Below are 18,505 nucleotides of genomic sequence, written 5' to 3' on the forward strand. Positions count from 1 at the left end.
TTCCTGCTCCACAAACAATCTGAAGGGGATGGGTGGGGGGTATGTGTCTAGAAGGTAACACCCCGGCAGCCTCTCGCGAGAGTCTCATTCGCTGTTGCTAAGATTCATTTTAGGTTTAGATTTAGTGGTAGTGTTAAGGTTAGAATTATGTTTATGTGTAGGTGTAGGGTTTCTGCAGGACTCTAAATAAACACAATAAACACAGTGTGTGAACTTCAAATGTGGCTCTCGCGACACTTTAGTTAATCAGGCGGTTACCTTCTAAACAAATCTCTGGCAGTTAATGTAGTGAACCGGATGCTATTCCTGTTCCGTCCGTATGAGTTTGTTGTTGATGCATTACAGATGGGGAACGGAGCCTGAGCTTTTGTCTCACAAACGTACTTTTGCACAAATATAGTCGAATACCGACCGATCAGTTTTAACTTGTTTAAACGCACGATTGCTATCGACTCAGAAGCTGATCAGATTACTGTCAATAAAATCGCCGATCTGTCTGTTTGTGGCGCGAGCGCCCGTCATTATCATCACCATCATCATCATGGATGTGAATTTGACCATCTCCCTGATAAAGGGCCAGATGGGTACTGTCATAGAGAAAGCCGTGAACGTCGCGGTGGAGACCGTGTTAGGAGAGATGATCCGGGTAGTCGGGCTCAAATTCGAGGAGATCAAACGCGAGATGTCCGCAAAAGACAAAGAGAACGAAAACATCAGGAAGATGTTGGAGACGCACCGCGGCCAGATGAAAACCATGCGCAAGTACATCAGCGTCCTGGCTACTAAAGACCCAAACCGTCTGTATCAGGGAGATGAAGATATGACATTGCATTGCAGAAGAGGACCAACAAGCTCTCTGTCAATGTGTGCAAAAGCCCCAAATCCCTGTCCCAGACCTAGAGTCACTGAACCTGTTCCTGTTGCTGGACCCTCATGGGTAAGACAGCAGATGCACATATCCAACGCCCATAATTTAGTCCAAGAGCCATTAAGAACTGAACATCATCTTGCTGATCTCCGTGTTGAAGAGATGCAAGGATCATCAGTCCATAAAGGTATGAAACATCTCACGTTTGATTTAAAATAAAGTATACATTTAAACACATCTTAAAGGAATATTCCGGGTTCAATACAAGTTAAGCTCAATTGACAGCATGTGTGGCAACAAACTCATACTTGCCATAAAAAACTATTTCAGCTTGTAACTCCTTTTCTTTAAAAAAAAAAAAATAAATCTATGTAACAGTGAGGCACTTACAATAATAATTTTATTAAAACTGTATTATTTGACCTGTAAAGTTGTTTAAATTGTAATTTTAACAGTCAAATTAGGGTTTGTTGACATTACATAAGTTACAAAGTTGTACTATTGCCTGTAACTTTACACAGAAAAGGTTTGTAAGTGATTTTATCACACTTAAATTATGTTTACAAAAATATCCTTTATGTCTAGTGGTTATACTTTTGAAATAGTGAGTATTTTAATGTTAAAAAATTGGCCCCCATTCACTTCCATTGTAAATGCTTCACATTAATCTTGATTTTTGCTTTTTTAAAGAAAATGTATTTGTCGAAATTATTTTATGTGGTAATCAACATTATGATATATATATATATTATTTAAGCCACTCAAGAGTAAGCATACAGAAGATGCCTGATTATTTTTCTCTCTGCATGGCAGACAACATTATAATAAATATGTACTTAAACCTCAACATGCTTACATATATTGAACTCATTTTTATTTGAATGTATAATTATTAAATTCAATTATTAAAAAAATGTCAGTTTTTCTGAATACAGTAGCATTTTGGCAGAATGTCATAGGTTCAATGCAGAGGTTTAAAATGGCCTTTAGTCACAATATCCTGTAACCTATAATGGTTTTCCTACCTTAAGCGGTTTTCCTGCTACTGGGCCCTGGTTTTTGGTAGTTATAAGGATGTTACAATAGACTAACTGGATATACTAATTGTAGACATGAAAATGCACTGCATAACGAATTTAAAAAGGCACTTTTATACAACATTTACTCAAAATTCACTAACATTTTTGGAAAATGTAGGAAATATTTTTTCAACGTAGTGATTTTTGTTGTTTCCATAGTTGACAATTTAAGCCATCATCTGGTGGACAGTCAAGGCCTACTCTGTGAAACCAGTGATCCAATATGGGGACAAAACCCTCTCAAACCTACAGAGACTGAGCACACAGACATGCCACACACCAATGTCCACTCAGCACACATGATGACTGATGACCCAACCCAAACTACAACCACCCAAACTGTGGCCTTTGGAGCAACATCACTTAAGATCAAACAGGAGGAAGCAGAGGTTGAAATTGTCTGTGTGAAGGATGAACACTCAGAAGCAGCCGGCACATCTAGGTTTGAATATTCCAACCATGAACTTCACCAGCCATTGGTGGAACCAGAGCGTGGGGTCTCACTAGATATACCTGGATCCTTTCAAGCTCTTCAGAGTCCAGGCACTTCAGCAGAACTTGCAAACCCAGCCTTCATCAGTGTGGACCCAACCTCCTGTAAGTATTCACTGAACATTTTTAAACTCACAGTGCTCACATCAATGACTTAATTCCTTTGTTTTGAGGGGGCCATTATGAACATGTGGACATCTTTAATGCCTTTAATGTGTTATGATGTCATAACTGTGGTGTAAAAACGATTTAATTTCAAATCATAAAATCAGCACTTCATTATACCTTTAATCTTTAGCGAAGAGTATTTTTCATTTTAAAAATTGCAGACAAGCGAATCAGAATGACAAAATAAAGACCGTTTTTTGCTGATAAAGAAAGACAGTAAAATGACAATCATCTCACAACAGCAATAACAAACACATGAAAATTTAAACGAAGTGCACTGCACTAAATGGCAGTTGTATCAAATGTTTAAAAATGTAATTTTAAAACATTTAAACAAAAAAAAAGAGGAATAAATCAGAGTAAATTTAATCTCCTTGGTTTAAAAAAAGAAAAAAAAAGAAAGTGGTACAATTAGGCACTAACGATGTAAGTACACTGGGCAGGCAATAAACAGGAAATAAATGTATCTAAATTATAGTCTTAACACGTTATATGTGTTGGCAGAGTAGTGTGATTCTCAGGATTTGTTGCCCTTTGAGTCTCGATGATGTACTACTGATAACAAATCACAGATACTGAATTATTTGATGTTTTACCTTTGTTTAGTACGTAATTCTAAATACATTTTAAATTAAAGATCAGTGTGTAAGAGTCAGAAACCCTTGTTATTAATGACACCTGTGGCCATTAATTTAACTGCAGCCAGCTACATGTTGCTCCATAGGGACGTGAGCGAGCAAAACAGTGACGTAATGTACAAAGAGACTGAATGTGATCCACCGGCATCATGCTGACAGATGAGGTAGCACACTTAAAATTACACAGTTATGAATGTTTAATACAAACATTGAGACTAAACTAAAACTACTTATCAGCTAACATAGCATACTGATACACACATATAGCTACGTACTACCGAACTAAACCAGACAGTTTACTGTTGCACTGCACTTTTATGTTGCACTATTGTATGTTTTGTATGTCATATGTTGTACTACGATCAAGAAACCAGCGTATTTGTTTAAATTTATCCTGTATACCTGACTTTGAGTATAAAGAGAAGATTGTTGAAATTATTTGAAAGTTACAAAGCAAGCCCAGATAGCAATAAGTCGGCGGGCCGGCAGAATGGCGATATCGCAAACACGTTTGACGGCGCACCGCCGCTTCCTACCGCTTTCGTTCCGCGGCCGGCCCGCTGGCTATCCGCCGTTCCGCCGCCGTTATATCGAAGGCGGACAGTCGGAGGCAAACGCTTTTTCCGAGCAATCTGCTGCCGCTTATTGTATATATATATATATATATATATATATATATATATATATATATTTATAGCATGCAGTTTATCAAGAATAGTGATTGATCAAACCAGACAAATTTCCATTTGGCGTTTTAATTCCACATTTCAAAGTACAGTAACTGTCATTGAAACAAGATGTCAGATCACTGAAATATAAATAACAGAAAAATACAAACATTATATACACACACACACACACACACACACACACACACACACACACACACACACACTAAAGAACATGCAGGTTTCCAAATCAATTTTGGTAAAAAAAATATATTTTTTTAAAAAACACTATTGTAACACTTACAATAATTGTTAATAATATAAAGAGGTCAGCTCTGGGATGAAAAGAATTACCAGTAAACATAAGCAATGAGGATATTTGGTACCAAATAAAGTGCAGGATACCAAATAAATTGAGGTATAACATCATATTTACAAGTCATTTCTAACAATAGGTTAAGTGGTAATAATTTAGAGTAAAGCTCTGGAGTAGAATATATCATTATAACTGCAATGCTGACCTGTGGCACAAGGATTTACAAGCTATATTTAACAATAGAATAGTTAAGCACTGTAACAATGAAATAAGCAGCAAATTGTATATGAAATAATTGAGATCTTTGGTATCAAGGAATGTGCAGGATAACAGGTATAATATACATTTTGACATTCAATTTACACATGACAACAAGTGGGAATAAATATAATTAACAGCAGAAAATCTGGCTGTAGAGAACACAGCCAATCAGAATGTCTGGAGAGGTTGGGGACTGTGTGGCGTAGTGGGCTAAGAATCACCGGTTTTCTCCGACCTCCAGAATGAGGCAGTGCAAATTGGCATATCTTCAGTGATTCCTCGTGATTCCTCGTTCCTGTATAAAAGGACAAACCATCCCATATTCATCCAAGGAGCTGCCCTCAAAGCAGGGTCACGAGAGAAAAAAAAAAAGCAATTTCCACAGTGAACAGTGTGGATTGGGTGAGTGTAGTCTGACACTTTTAGCAGGCTTTTTTAGGGGTCTTGATGTTACTGACTGCAGGATAAAGAAAGGGTTCCAGTTGTCAGTGATGCTGGGGTGTCAGTAGTCAGCCTAGGTTTAAGTGGTCGGCTGTGGGTCCCTCTCAGCTGTGCGGCGCCTTTTTCCACCTTAATGTTCAGATGCTCCTTTCAGGTAACGCGTAACGTTAACCTGGATCGCCTCATCAGTGACATGCTGGGTTGCCGGGTTCTTCCGGATGGCTCCTGTAGAAAATAAAGATCTGTCATTCCATTTGAATGGCATAAGGTCATACACATCTACTTAAATATAAAAAAAATATCCAACTTACTTTGAACAATGGTCTTCAGGAACATGTCTCTAAAACATACTTTATCCCCCTACACCAGTCCAGGTTGTATTGATGGAAAGGTAATTGGAGAAGATACTCTGAAGCATTCGCCACACGGTTGTCTTTAGGTCCCTCCCACGTTTGATTGCCAAAAACCGAAGCTGAAAATACAAAAAAAACATGTTACAAATTACATTTCTCTGAAGCTTCTCATAAATTTAAAATGTGACAGGCTGTGGATTCAGACTGTAGAATATGCAGTGTACGATCTTAATTTTACTTTTTAGATTACCCTATGGCGTTATAAACGAAATTGGCACACTTACAAATCGTTGCTGGAGCTCTTTATCCTGCCTCAAACTGTTGTCAAGCAACGCCAAATCTTCCTGGGTGTCTAGTGGGGAGTAACAGATCCCCTGGCAGGGATAACTCTCCAACAGACACATTGGCACTGAAATGTTGCAGCATAGCATTTTGTTGTCCATGCTACGCACAACATCGCCAAACTCCAAGATGTCGCAGCATTAGGGTTTGATCTGCACCTACAGGGGTTCCCAGAATAAAAGAATTAAGTAGTCAGTCCTGGTCCTTCAACTACTAAACTATGACATTTATATCTAGGTCTACTACATGTACAGGTGGCCCCAGTGGGAATTAAACCAACAACCACAGGTGTTGTTTGCAAGTTGTACCCGATTGCCCAGTCGCGAGCAAATGTCTTCAACATTGTCCCAACTTGCTTCACCTGCTCTTGAAGTGAGCCGCTGTCACCTGGGAAGTAACAATATATTGATTAGCAATACACTAAATATAATAGTAATATAATATAATCACAATTATCATACCAGTAACTTTCCCTGTAATTTCTATCCACAGTATTTTATGCATGGCATACAAGTTTATAATGAAGAACCCTTATGATAACATCAATTTCATTTTTTTTTCTTTGAAGCAGAATATTTGTTTGTAAAAGGGGAGGAAAAAGAAAATAATGAAATATTGGTATACAGATTTTGGTTGGTATATCATACTGTACAGTGAAATTTGCTATTGTTGTATCCCTACTCACCTGAAGGACGGATAGATCAGGCAAATCTCCAGTCAGGCCTTTGTAGAGTGTGTGCTCCTGCATATCCACAGGTATTTTAATTCAAACATGCAACATATTGTAATAAATCTACAATATTCAGCCTTTACCTTACACCCTCGGTTGTTGCTCTACACTTTTATTATATTAAATACTTATTTATATAGCTTGCTCACTGTATAATCATGATAGCCTAATACTTATAACACAAGATTGCATCTTAAACGAATGACTGAGTTGAAAACTTGAATAAGAACGCATTTTACACAGAGGGGACCAGTTAGGGAAACTTACCTGCCTACAATAACTGTTTTCATTTGATTTGAGTTACATTAAACATGAATAACCTTAGCCGAGTCCCCAGGAACACCGGGCTATTAAAGTAACAAGCCTGTAACTGCGGTCTTATCAATTCTAGCTTCACCATACTCTCAAACTGTGAGGTTTATGTTTTCCTCATGGACCTGTTGCACAATGCCCTGACAGTGACTTCACCTGTGCCCTGATCTTTATTAGAAACTGAGAGGAGAGCAAGTTAATATAATTTATATTACAATTATCACAAAAATTAACAAACAGTCTGCTTTAAAACTAAGAAAAAATAAGCTTCTATACTAACCTTACATAAAAAATGAACACGTGGCGAACTAGCTTAGCCGCTATCTGCCGGCACACCACATTAGGTTAAAATACTTAACCTTGTAGTTGTGCAGATACCTCGATATGTAGAGTTTAAAGCCCTTGTCCCTCTTGCTTGTCGGAGCAGGGGACCAGGCATCAACAATGCGATGAACATCGCTGACGCGTATTTTCGGAAGATTCTGGAGACATCGAGTAAAAACAGACATTTTGGGCGACGCGCAAGTAAACCGGAAACAGATATGGCGACAGCGGAACTTCACAGTTAAGTCTTTGTATTGTGTTTTAGCAATACATTTTTAACATTTATAATGCGTTTAGATTTTTTTTTTATTGCCTTTACAGGGACTTTAACACTTTCTTAAAAATTTGTACAGGTCATAATTGCAAAACCTGTAAAAGGTAAAATAACAAAAAAAAATCGAGGTTGGAAAAAATGTAGACATAAACAAAATTTCTACAGTAACTGTGAAACCAGAGGATAATTTCGCTTTTTCATTGAGTTTATCCTTCACGTCAAAACAGGGATTTTCATGTTTATGACAGATATCACCATGGTTGCAAATTAATAAAAAAATTAAGTATACCCGAGATTTTGGCCATGTTGCAGATGTCTTTCACTGTTCACTGATAGTCAGGCATTCAGTGAAAAGTCTAACTTCATCAATTTATTATGCTAAATTGTTCATACCATGAATTAAATATCTATTTTAAAACCTAATCAGAATCATAAAGATATTTATTGCCAAGTAAGTTTTACAAAAGGAATTATTTTTGGTTTATTGGTGCATGTCTCAAATGCTAGCAATCAAAGAAATGTAAACAACTTTGAAGTGCATAAAATAATTCAATATATTTTACATATATTACTGTATAATCGCTTCAGAGTTTCAAAGTAATTTAAATGTCATTTCCTAAACCTTACCTTACCATGGAATCAAGAGTCAAGACTCTGTTATAAACCCTAATGGCTTTGGAGCAAAAAATAATAATAGCCAACATGGCTGGTCGATTTTGAGAGTAGAAATCCTTGTATTTCAAAGCGGCTTGCCGCCAGCCGCCCGTGGTCGATCAGCCCGCGACAACCGCCAGAGAAAATGAAGCGGGCGGCCCGCCAGCGTTTCGCGGGCGGCATATCGCAAGAAATGGGAGTGACGAATTCGGCGGCAAACGTTTCATCCCCGCCAGTGGGACGCACCTAGCCGACAGCTTAGGGACGGCGGCAAAAGAAGCCGTGTGGATATTTTTTGCTATCTGGGAGGTAGCCTGCAATTCATCAGCATTAGCAGGCAAGATCAAGTTAGCTAAAATAACACCGATCAATCCTTATGGCACTATATATCACATGCTTTGCAGTTATGTAAGCTTACCTGTCCAATAAGAAGAACGCCAATTCAGGGTCTGTTTTAATCCCCAAAACCGAACGAAGGTCCCTCCAGGAATCAAATGCCCTGCCGATGTTCACTCTAGTTTTCGCTAGACCACGATCACGTTCCCTCTTAGCCAGACGGGATTCAGTAGATAAATGTTGTTGTTTTTTTTTGGCATACTCTGAGTTTGTGTAGTAGTCGGTGTTGTGCTGGGAGCCGAACGTTTGCTGGATTCCATCTCTAAGATAACATTACCTAGTGTTGCAATTTGTTGTCGCTGTTGAATAGGGGAAGAGAAGCTATTACTGAGGCAAGGCTCTTGGGAGAGCACATAAACGTCACATCCTTTGGATTTTCACGGCAAAACCGACCTGCTCCCTTCGCATGAAATTCACTCTACAGGCTTTAATAGGCAACCTAGGAAGTCTAGGAAGGGCTCATTTTATAAGTTGCGTTACAAGCCGTTCACACATGTATTACTTGAAAATTGTTACATACTGCACATTTAAACTTCAAAAATAATGGTTTGATGATCTTTCTGACATCATATTTGAAGGAGTGACATCCAGTCTTTTTGACCACATGGTTTAAAAAGAGGTAAGGCTGTTTTCACACATGGTTTGTTTGCTTGGGCGAAACCTGAAACCGCAGCTTTCTTTTCATATTGTATTAGATGATTCTGAACTAAGGTACATTTGAATCATCAATTTGAGAACTAGCATCAACTGTTTGCCAGTGTACCTAGGTAACGATTCAAGACAAGGCAACAAAATTAGAAAACGTTGCTAGCCTTTTTTCTTACGTTTATGGCCCTTTTGTTTTTGCAACCAAAACATAACACACACACACACTAGCACTTTAGGATGTCTGCTGGGAATGCATTTTAAGAGATGAAAAGAATGTGAGTCACTCACTGCAGAGACATATAGTTGCCTATTATAGTTTAAATGAGTTTCAATTAAATGAGACAGTGAGAAATGCATTCAAATATAATATAGGCAAATTGTAAGTCAACAATCGTGGGGTTTTTTTTCAGCCAATTTTATTCATACCAATTGCAAACTAGAGTCCACATGAATTAATTAACTGTACCCCTGACCTCTGTTTGCTTAGTCAAATCAATATTTCAAACCCTGAACCCTGTTATGAGGAACAATCATAGTGCTTGTTTTTATTAAATGTTAAATCAATGATAACACACGTACATCACCCAGACGTCTATTTGTTGTCCGTGTTTACATCTGGAATACATATTTTTATACTGTTGCTCATCTTAAATATGTCTAAAACATCTTAATACAGCTTTTTAAGATGTTTAGCAGACTGGGATGCTTTCCAGTCTCTAAAACAGACATCTCGGAGATGTACAGTACGTGTGCTCTCTGGAGTGATGTTTGCTAGTTCAGGCCATTTTCAGCCATTTTTGTACCGAACTTCAACACTGTATCATTTGATTCTGAAATATTTGAAAGGTTGTTACAGGGTTGAAATGATCATAAAATATGATAACATCTACATTTATTACAGAACAGTTGTATCAATACTGACAGTGGCCCTGGGGTTGTATTAAAGAAATAGTTAAACTCAAAATTAGAAATGGCTTGTGAATGTACATAGGATGAATTAAGTCATTCTGAGTTTTCGAACACGGAGAAGCTGAGCAAGTCTTCCTATTGGATTCCTTTTTTCAGACACAGTAATGGCAAAAACAGCTGCTGAAATGAGCGAGAGAGATGGAAAAGGGATATTGAGGCAGGGAAAAAGAAGAGAATTGGTGACCTGGGTGAGAAGGTTATGTTAAACGCTTGTGGAGACGCATTAGGGACAATTAGGGCAAGTTAACTGAAATATCCAATGAAAAATAAAACCGCTTTTACGATAAATGAGCCTGATCCAGCACACGGCCTGTATGTTGCCCATGTCTGATTTAGGCAGTCATAAATAGTCTATACCTTGGGCGGCCGCCGAAATATCTTCAGTGGGAGAGCCATGGCATTGCTCTTTCCCTACTGTCCGCGACCCAGTCCGAATAGACCAGTTGAGAAACACTGCTTTAACACACACTTATGTCAGACCCCCTGGCCTCGCTTCTCTCAGACATTTTCTCCGCTGCGCGTGCGTGCGTGTTTGTGTGTGTCGCAAGTTGACGAGTCTGACAAACAGACAAGGAATAAAGGAGATGAGCAGGCGCATGTGAGATTCTCCGTCCGGTTGCATTTTTCTCTCAATACCGTAGATAAGCAAATGTACATGGTATGATAACCGTCAATTTCCAAACCGTGGTATACCGTGAAACCGGTATACCGCTGCAACCCTAGCTGGAACATATTCCTCCTTACAACACTATGACATTTTGCTAATTTGCTAATAGCTGTGTCCCAAATGACGCACTTTTTTTTTTTACATTCAAAACATTCCTGTTTTTCAGCTGATGGAAGTGACGTTGCACAAGCAATGTGTTGCAGCTAGCTTTAGCATGCTAGGCTAACTAGTCCAACACATATCTCAAGTAATGTATAAACTCACACAGCGCGGGGTGATGATAAAGCATTCAACTCACATTTTTAAGGTGCTGTCGTCACAGAAGTGCTACGTAGGGCAAACTGCGAGTGCTGAGTGCATGAAGTGTCCAACAATGCAATTTCTTTTATTTCGGTTCAGGAAGGACATCATCCGTGTACTCACAGTACACTTTGAACACTCTGCTCACGATACTTGCACTATAAAATGATGTACAATAGTGCAGAAGTATGATATTTGGGATGCAGTTTGTGTTTATTCTTTGTATTGTACGTATGTATCTAAATGTTCTACAGGTTGTATTTAAAAGATATTGATGATTCAGATTTTTCACTAAAACAGCAGTCCTTTCAACCCTGTTAGCATTTTCAACCCTGTTAAATTGCATTCAACCCTGTTACGTTGTTGTTGTTTTTTATATATTTAGACATTAATAAGAAAGGTGTGAATATACATTTTTTATTTTATTTAAAAGATCAGTAAATCTGCAACTGACCCAGTGGAATACCACGTTATTAGTCTATAAATTCCAAACATACTCTGACGGGGTTTGAATTGTACTTTTTTAATCAATTACAAGAAATACCTGTTGGAGCTTTAGGCTTGAGGTGGGTAAATAAGATTTCTTAAATGTTCAAAAACCTTTTCATGAAATAATACAAATTCAAACATTTGTTTTTTTCCTGAAATGGTCAGGCACAAAGGGTGCCCATTACTGAGAATGGGCCAATAGCAGAGGTTAAAAACATAAACCATAAGTCAGAACTGAATACTTGAAAAGCTCCATATTTTAAGGCAGTCTGGAGGTTTCTCCGCTAAATTTACATTCAGGCAGTGAATCTGTAAAAACAAACAAACAAACCCATTTTTCCCCCTACAAGGATCTGTATGATTAAAAAAAATAAATGCCTTCATCTCAAGCTATTCTACAATGAGGATCACAAGACACATGCATGAACAGGTGAGTGTAGCTGCTTTACTTAATCCTTAGAACGAATTATGTCAACCGTGTCTCATATATGCAGGCTTCTAAATGTTATTTCTACACTGAAATGACGTTTATGGATTGTTAGCACCTTTTTATTTCTAAGGTAGAATTTTTCTTTTGTATATTTATTTAGACAGATAATGTCTCAACTTGACAGACAGTGTTTATTAATTGCATTGTGCAGAATCTCAAGCTAATTAATTATATATTGGAATATAACTACGCCTTCATGAAGGTAACAGGATTGATTATAGAAGGGTTGACAGTTATAGAGTTCAGTTAGACTTTATTAGCCTTGTGCTCCAGGTCATGACATACAGGGATGCTTATTTAGAATTTAATTTAATGCAGATATTTCTACAGATATTCACTTTTCAATTAGTTGTTTATAATACAAAATTGTGGTAACAGGGTTGAAGGGGAGAAACAATAAGATGACAAGTCCTTGCAGTTCACGTCCTGATCAAATGATGATGATGATGTCATTTGACTGAATTTGATGATTTATGGCATGGTATATTATTTACATAAGAGATAGTTATGATGGTAACAGTGTCGACACATCCTGGGGACCCATCTTCAACATATAGATAGCAATATTCAATATACTGTATTTCTTTTTTTTTTAATGTGTGTAGTTGCAAATGCTGCAAGAAGAGAAACTGGTCATGCCAAAAAGGCATGAAAAAAGGAATGTGATTTTGTTTTGCAAGTGTTTTCACAAATGCCTGTAATAAAACTGTCAAAGTTGCCATCAGCTTTCATTGTTTAACTAATGAGTGACACAAAAATTCTAGGTTGGATTGTTTTTTGTTTTTTTTACACTTTCCAAATTGAATTTTCTAAAATTCATCATTAAAGTTTTAATTTATGTACATTTGTTTTTACAGCTTTTTCTGATGCGAGACAGCTGAGTCCAGGAAGTTTTGAGGCAAATCAATGCACACGCAAGTTTAATCACTTCATTACTTTGAACAATTGAACTCCAAAAATGGGTGTACATTTTATAGGTTGCAGTCTGAACTAAATGAACTGTGGTATTGCAGGTGTTGAGAGGGCTATTCTTGAGTCGCAAGGAGAGATGGACATGAAAATCAACCACCTTACTGCATTGGTTCAGTCTTTTATGGGAAACAGACGTCTTGCACTCCCACTGCTGATGGAAGATGAGCAAGGGGATTGTGTTTTGCCCCTCACATCTATGGAGGATCTTGATAGGTTGGAGCGAAGACTCATGGACAGAAGTATGATGCAAAAACTGGTAAGGCTTGTTGAATTATGTAACTGAAGCAGGGACCACAATATCAGATCTACAATTGCAAATGTAATTTTTGATTAATTATCTGTATTTATCTCTGTCGTTTTAGGTGAACAGATTGTCTATAAGTGGAGGGCAAACTATGAAAAAAACCATATGGAGAATTTGCAACAAGGTGTTTTCGTCCAGCGTTGCTAAACAGCTCAACTGGTGTGGAAGGGGAGATAAGCGAGGCATAAGAAGAACAAATATCGGAGTACTAATAATAGGTATGTCCAGAATGTTGTATTAAATTAATTAAATAATAATTCAGAATTGACTAGATCTTGGCTAACAAGCGGCCTGGTTGAACATACATAGCATGCATTTTTGCGTTACTATGGCGGTAACAAAACTCAAGGAGTCAAAGAGTTAAAAAAATACAGTACTTTTGTTTGACAATTTTATATGCATGTTGAGACAGTAGTGTTTGTAGTGTTTGATAGAAATGTCTTTGTCCGGGCCTGGGTAGCTCAGTGAGTAAAGACACTGACTACCACCCCTGGAGTCGCGAGTTCGAATCCAGGGTGTGCTGAGTGACTCCAGCCAGGTCTCCTTGGCAACCAAATTGGCCTGGTTGCTAGGGAAGTTAGAGTCACTCTAGTAGAGCATACCTTTAAAAGGTATGCTCTACTAGAGGACAAAATAAAATGTAATTTTAAATTGGAAATTGCCTTTTGATTAAAGTGAAATAATAGTGTTTGTCTGTTTCTGAATAAATTACTTATAATTGTATCTTTTCAACATGCAGCTGCAGCTATGAGGAACAATGGACTTTTGGCTCCCAATGAAGCAGAGGCGGAGAAATGTATAAAAGATTATCTGCGTTTGGCCCCAGGGAGGGCATCCTTTTAAATGATTGTAAAAAAAAAAAAAATTGTTTTATACTTAAAGGTGCAGTATGTAATATATTTACTGTACTAAAATCATCATGTGTTATCAGAGATTTATGCTAAGTTGATTTTACTGGCTTCTCCGAAAACAATGCTACAACCAGTATATTCTACTTTGAAATGTCTGATCTGGGCCAGAATTTCTGTTTGTGTTTTGGCCGAAATACTATTTCCCAATAGTATTTCGACACCCCGGGTTGCCAGATTTGAAACAAGTTAGCGGGAAAACACAGCACGCTGCAGCCATGGAAGCCAGCAATACATCTAGCTAACATTGACAGAGTTATAAAAAATCCACATGAACTGGTTTATAATTTGCAAACAATAAAAACATTGCAAACGTATACATTGCAAACGCTGATCAATTACAGTGAAAGGCTCTTCGCTTGCCATTGTCAGTTTGCTTGTTCCTGTTGCGTGTCCTCAACCTGGCAACCTGTGTGATCTTAGAGTCTGGGGAGGAGAGGGTGGGGGAGACAACTCTCTCCAAAATTTAGAATTTGGACTGCAGTACCCATTTACAACGCTTGATATCAATGTTACATATTACTCTTATAAAGATTTGCTTGTCAGAAGAATTACTGTATTGCATACTCCTTATACACTGCTCATTAATTTAGTAGCTACTTATTCTCTTGTTCAGAAGTTGAAATGAAACATTTTTCAACTTAGCTATTATTGCATGGGTTAATAACTTCATATATAGTCATTATTATTATTATCGTAATTGTTATTTTTATATTAATGAAAGATTTGTCTAGATGTTATTTACTCTATTTCGGTATTTTTTTAAAGAGTAGGTTCAGTCTGCTCTTTAAGGTGCACTCATGAGGAGTTCTGAATTGCATACTACCTTACTATTACTGTTTCTGCCATAGACATGTATGACGGAGGTAGTACGAGTAGTGTGGGTAGTATGCAATTTAGAACTCAGCCTCAGTAAGATTTTAGCAGGCTCTTACTCATCCTGTCTGTCCCAGTAGTACTTGTGATTTTGGACTATATACTGTCCTGGATAGAATTTGTTTACTAAGTACTGCCACTTCACACCAAAGATGTTTGTTTTGTTACTTTTAGACTTTTTTTTTTCTTCGTCTCATACTACACGCATCCCTATTATGGACACTCTTGGATTTAATTCAAATGATTTTTGTGTGTCGTTGCGCACTGGACTGTGACCGAGCAGCTGCAAATCACAAATTCTTTGTCGGCTGAACAATGCCTTGTGCTCACGCTTGCCCTTTGATGTCACGCCGTTTATCCATGATTGACGCAGTGAGAGCTGCAGGTAGTAGCGGTTTGTTTCAGCATTCCAGCAGGGATCTCTTGTTTGGACATTTTATCTTTCCACTTGAACTCATTCTGTTCAGACTATCTGTTGGATCACACTCCTGCACACTCTGGTTTATACTGTTGACACAGGCTCTGGTGTTGTTTGTAGTAAGTATATTGTGTTTTTGTTTTGTTTTTCTTTATGGTTAAGTATATTGTGTTTTTTTTTTTTTTTTTTTTATTGTTTGGTTTGCTTTTTTTGTTAACATGTACTTTTATGTTTAAGCATTGACTAAGAGCACTATATAAAGCAAACATGTTATTATTATTGTCATTATTAGTGATAGTAACTCAATTGCATGACACAGGTTGTCATGTGCTGTCGACATGGCAGAGCCCATGAAGGATGACCCACTCCATGCAAAATTTAACAGTTTAATTGGGAAATTACAGATGGGTCATTTTCAACATATTAAAAATATTTTATTCATGTATATGTGTAAAACTTTTTTAATTTGCAAAAACTTACATGTGAATACAGCTTCTGGATGTTTTCTAGTATGCAAGACGGATGTTTCGGGTATGTTTTGCAGATGAGCACGCACTCTGATAAATTAAACCATCCAGATGAAAATTACTACCTCGCCAGTGCATATGTGCTATCTGGGATGTAAACTGTGCTGCTGGATATTTGATGTCAGGTGGCAACAGCAACAGAGGGTGATGTCTAGATGATAACACTCATTCGAAAGTCTTACGAGAATTGCAAATGCGGCTGCTGCTAAGATTAGGTTTAATGATAGAGTTAGGTTTAGAGGTAAGGCTAAGTGTAGAGGTAGGGTTTTGTTTAGAGGTAGAGTTTTAGGGTTAGGGTTAGGTTTAGAGATAAGGTTAAGTGTAGAGGTAGGGTTTTGTTTAGAGGTAGAGTTTTAGGGTTAGGGTTAGGTTTAGAGATAAGGTTAAGTGTAGAGGTAGAGTTAGGTTTACATTTACATTACATTACATTTATGCATTTGGCAGACGCTTTTATCCATGACGCTTTTATCATCTTACAGTGCACTTATTACAAGGACAGTCCCCCCAGAGCAACCTGGAGTTAAGTGCCTTGCTCAAGGGCCAACAGTGGCATCTTGGTGGTGCTGGGGCTTGAACCCCCAACCTTCTGGTCAGTAACCCTGAGCCTCAACCACTGAGCCACCACTGCCCCTAGAGGTTTAGGTTAGTTTTAGAGGTAATGTTAAGTGTAGAGGTAGGGGTTTAGTTGTAGGGGTAGGGTTATGTGTAGAGGCAGAGTTTTAGGGGTAGGGTTAGGTTTAGAGGTGAGGTTACGTATAGGCGTATGGTTTTAGAGGTAGGTTTAGGGTTAGGTGTAGGTTTGCTGTGGGACTCCAAAATAAATGGTGTATGAATTTTGTGTTTAATTTTAGCCAGAATTTTCACAGTAGGTTGGTTACTAAATAGACACATCAGTGATATTTAAATGATAGAAACATGGGCTACAATTATTATTATTAGTAGTATTGCATTTAAACTAAATTAAGTTGTTGTAAACTATATTAATTTGCAGGCCTGTTTTTACATGCCAGCTATTTAAGCTGACACAGCAAACAAAATTTCTAGAATGCACTTGTTACAATGTAAAAACAAGTACATTCTTGAAATTTAGTTTTCTTGCCTTATGTGTTGGATAAAATGTATTTTAAAAAATAAGAACCCCAATCAAAGTATGTAAAACAAAGTTATGAATCTTCTGTTTCTCAAATAGTTCAGGAAGTTGCATGACTAGGCTATCTTAGTCTCAAAACATGGATAAAAACATATTTGAGGTCACTAGTTTTCAGAAATGGGGGTTCTGATAAAAAAAATAATCGAAAACAACTTTCAGGAAACCATTCTTCAACCCACATGTCACGAATGCATTACCAGTACAGAATCACAACTGATCTGCTGGTTCATGAGTTTAATATGAATCACTTTACAGTGAACTTTTGTGCTACCCAATGATTGGCACAGCTATGGCATGGTATATGTAAACTAAACGATTTTTGTTGTACATTGTGTTATAGCTGACAGACTTGATACAGTCTGTTGTGTTCTCATAAAGTGTCAATTAAAACTTGTTTGGGGGCGATATGAAATTGTTTTAAGATGGCAGAAACATAATTTCTGGATTCATGTAATGAATTATCTGGTAAGATTGGTCAGATATTTTTGGTTTATAGCTCTTACAATCATATTAAAATTATTTTGAGTGGGGACTATGTGAATTATTTGAGTGATTATGGGTAGAAATACACTCCTAGCACACAGAATACCATTAAAGCTTTCCCAGTTTGACAATTGTAAGACATGAATTGGTTGATTACCCAGAAGAAATAAACACTGGTGTTTTCAAGACATTTCTCTGTTGGTATCCAAATCAGCCCAACAAAGCTGCATTGAGTTTGGGGCTGGACTATCTTTTTTATGACCAAAGAGAGAGACCAATTGTTTGGGGAAACCTGTTTGATTTTTGATTTATTTATTTATTTTGTGTGAGCTTAAAGTGATAGTTCACTCAAAAATTCAAATTCTGTTTTAGGGTCTTATACAGTAAGAGGGTGAATAAATGATATATATAGATATAAAAATAATTTTGGGTGAATTATCCCTTTAAGCAAAATATAAAAACTAATTTAGAAAATGTGTTTTAACAATAACTTTCTACTTGTATATGTTGGCATTGTTTGAATGTATCTCAACTCTACCCTGTCTGCTCGTATGTAGATTATGACTCTCAGCTATCCATGGCAGGGGTCCAAAAACTGTTGCGTCCAAAGCATAAGGACCTGAACCTCTATGAAGCATACAAACGTGGTCGGACCGATCTGAAAAGGCGTAACACAAACCTACGGCGAGAGCTGGAACAGGCACTACCACAGGCTCTGATATCAGACCTGGTAAGGGAGCGAAGGGAGAAAACCCGCCTTCGAGTGGCCCGCTGGCGTGCCAAACGCAAATTGCAAGCCTGTTTAATGGCCTCACAGACTGCACAGTTCAACGGTGCTCCCGTTCAGAGTACACTTAACCAGCGCGGTGGCCTGACGCCTGTCCGCAGGTGAGGCGGGGCGACAGTGCAGCGTGGTGTGCATGGATTCAGAAGGGCTGGAACATATAACTTGTTGTTGGAGCTGGGACCAAATCCAGCCCATTCAGCG

General features: G+C 37.8%; 1 protein-coding gene across 2 annotated transcripts; it reads left to right on the forward strand.

Moving 5' to 3' along the window:
- Nucleotides 1-306: 306 nt before the first annotated feature.
- On the forward strand, nucleotides 307-18,418 carry si:ch211-67e16.4 (uncharacterized). Of its 2 annotated transcripts, XM_052142283.1 has the most exons (6): nucleotides 307-1,055; nucleotides 2,107-2,544; nucleotides 12,737-12,793; nucleotides 12,893-13,107; nucleotides 13,214-13,373; nucleotides 13,895-16,061. In XM_052142283.1, the coding sequence occupies exons 1-6, from the start codon at nucleotides 542-544 to the stop codon at nucleotides 13,996-13,998; spliced, it is 1,488 nt and encodes a 495-aa protein (XP_051998243.1). In that variant the 5' UTR covers nucleotides 307-541; the 3' UTR covers nucleotides 13,999-16,061. The 2 variants fall into 2 exon arrangements, with proteins under 2 accessions (XP_051998243.1, XP_051998244.1); XM_052142284.1 differs by lacking the exons at nucleotides 12,737-12,793; nucleotides 12,893-13,107; nucleotides 13,214-13,373; nucleotides 13,895-16,061 and adding an exon at nucleotides 18,075-18,418.
- Nucleotides 18,419-18,505: the final 87 nt, after the last annotated feature.

The sequence above is a fragment of the Xyrauchen texanus genome, chromosome 14 (genome assembly GCF_025860055.1).
Source record: "Xyrauchen texanus isolate HMW12.3.18 chromosome 14, RBS_HiC_50CHRs, whole genome shotgun sequence".
Lineage (NCBI taxonomy): Eukaryota > Metazoa > Chordata > Actinopteri > Cypriniformes > Catostomidae > Xyrauchen > Xyrauchen texanus.

Coding starts and splice junctions, on each gene's coding strand:
- si:ch211-67e16.4 (XM_052142283.1), top strand. CDS start 542: ATGGATGTGAATTTGACCATCTCCCTGATAAAGGGCCAGATGGGTACT. Junction 1,056..2,106: donor AGGATCATCAGTCCATAAAG/GTATGAAACATC, acceptor TTGTTTCCATAG/TTGACAATTTAAGCCATCAT. Junction 13,374..13,894: donor TATCGGAGTACTAATAATAG/GTATGTCCAGAA, acceptor TTCAACATGCAG/CTGCAGCTATGAGGAACAAT.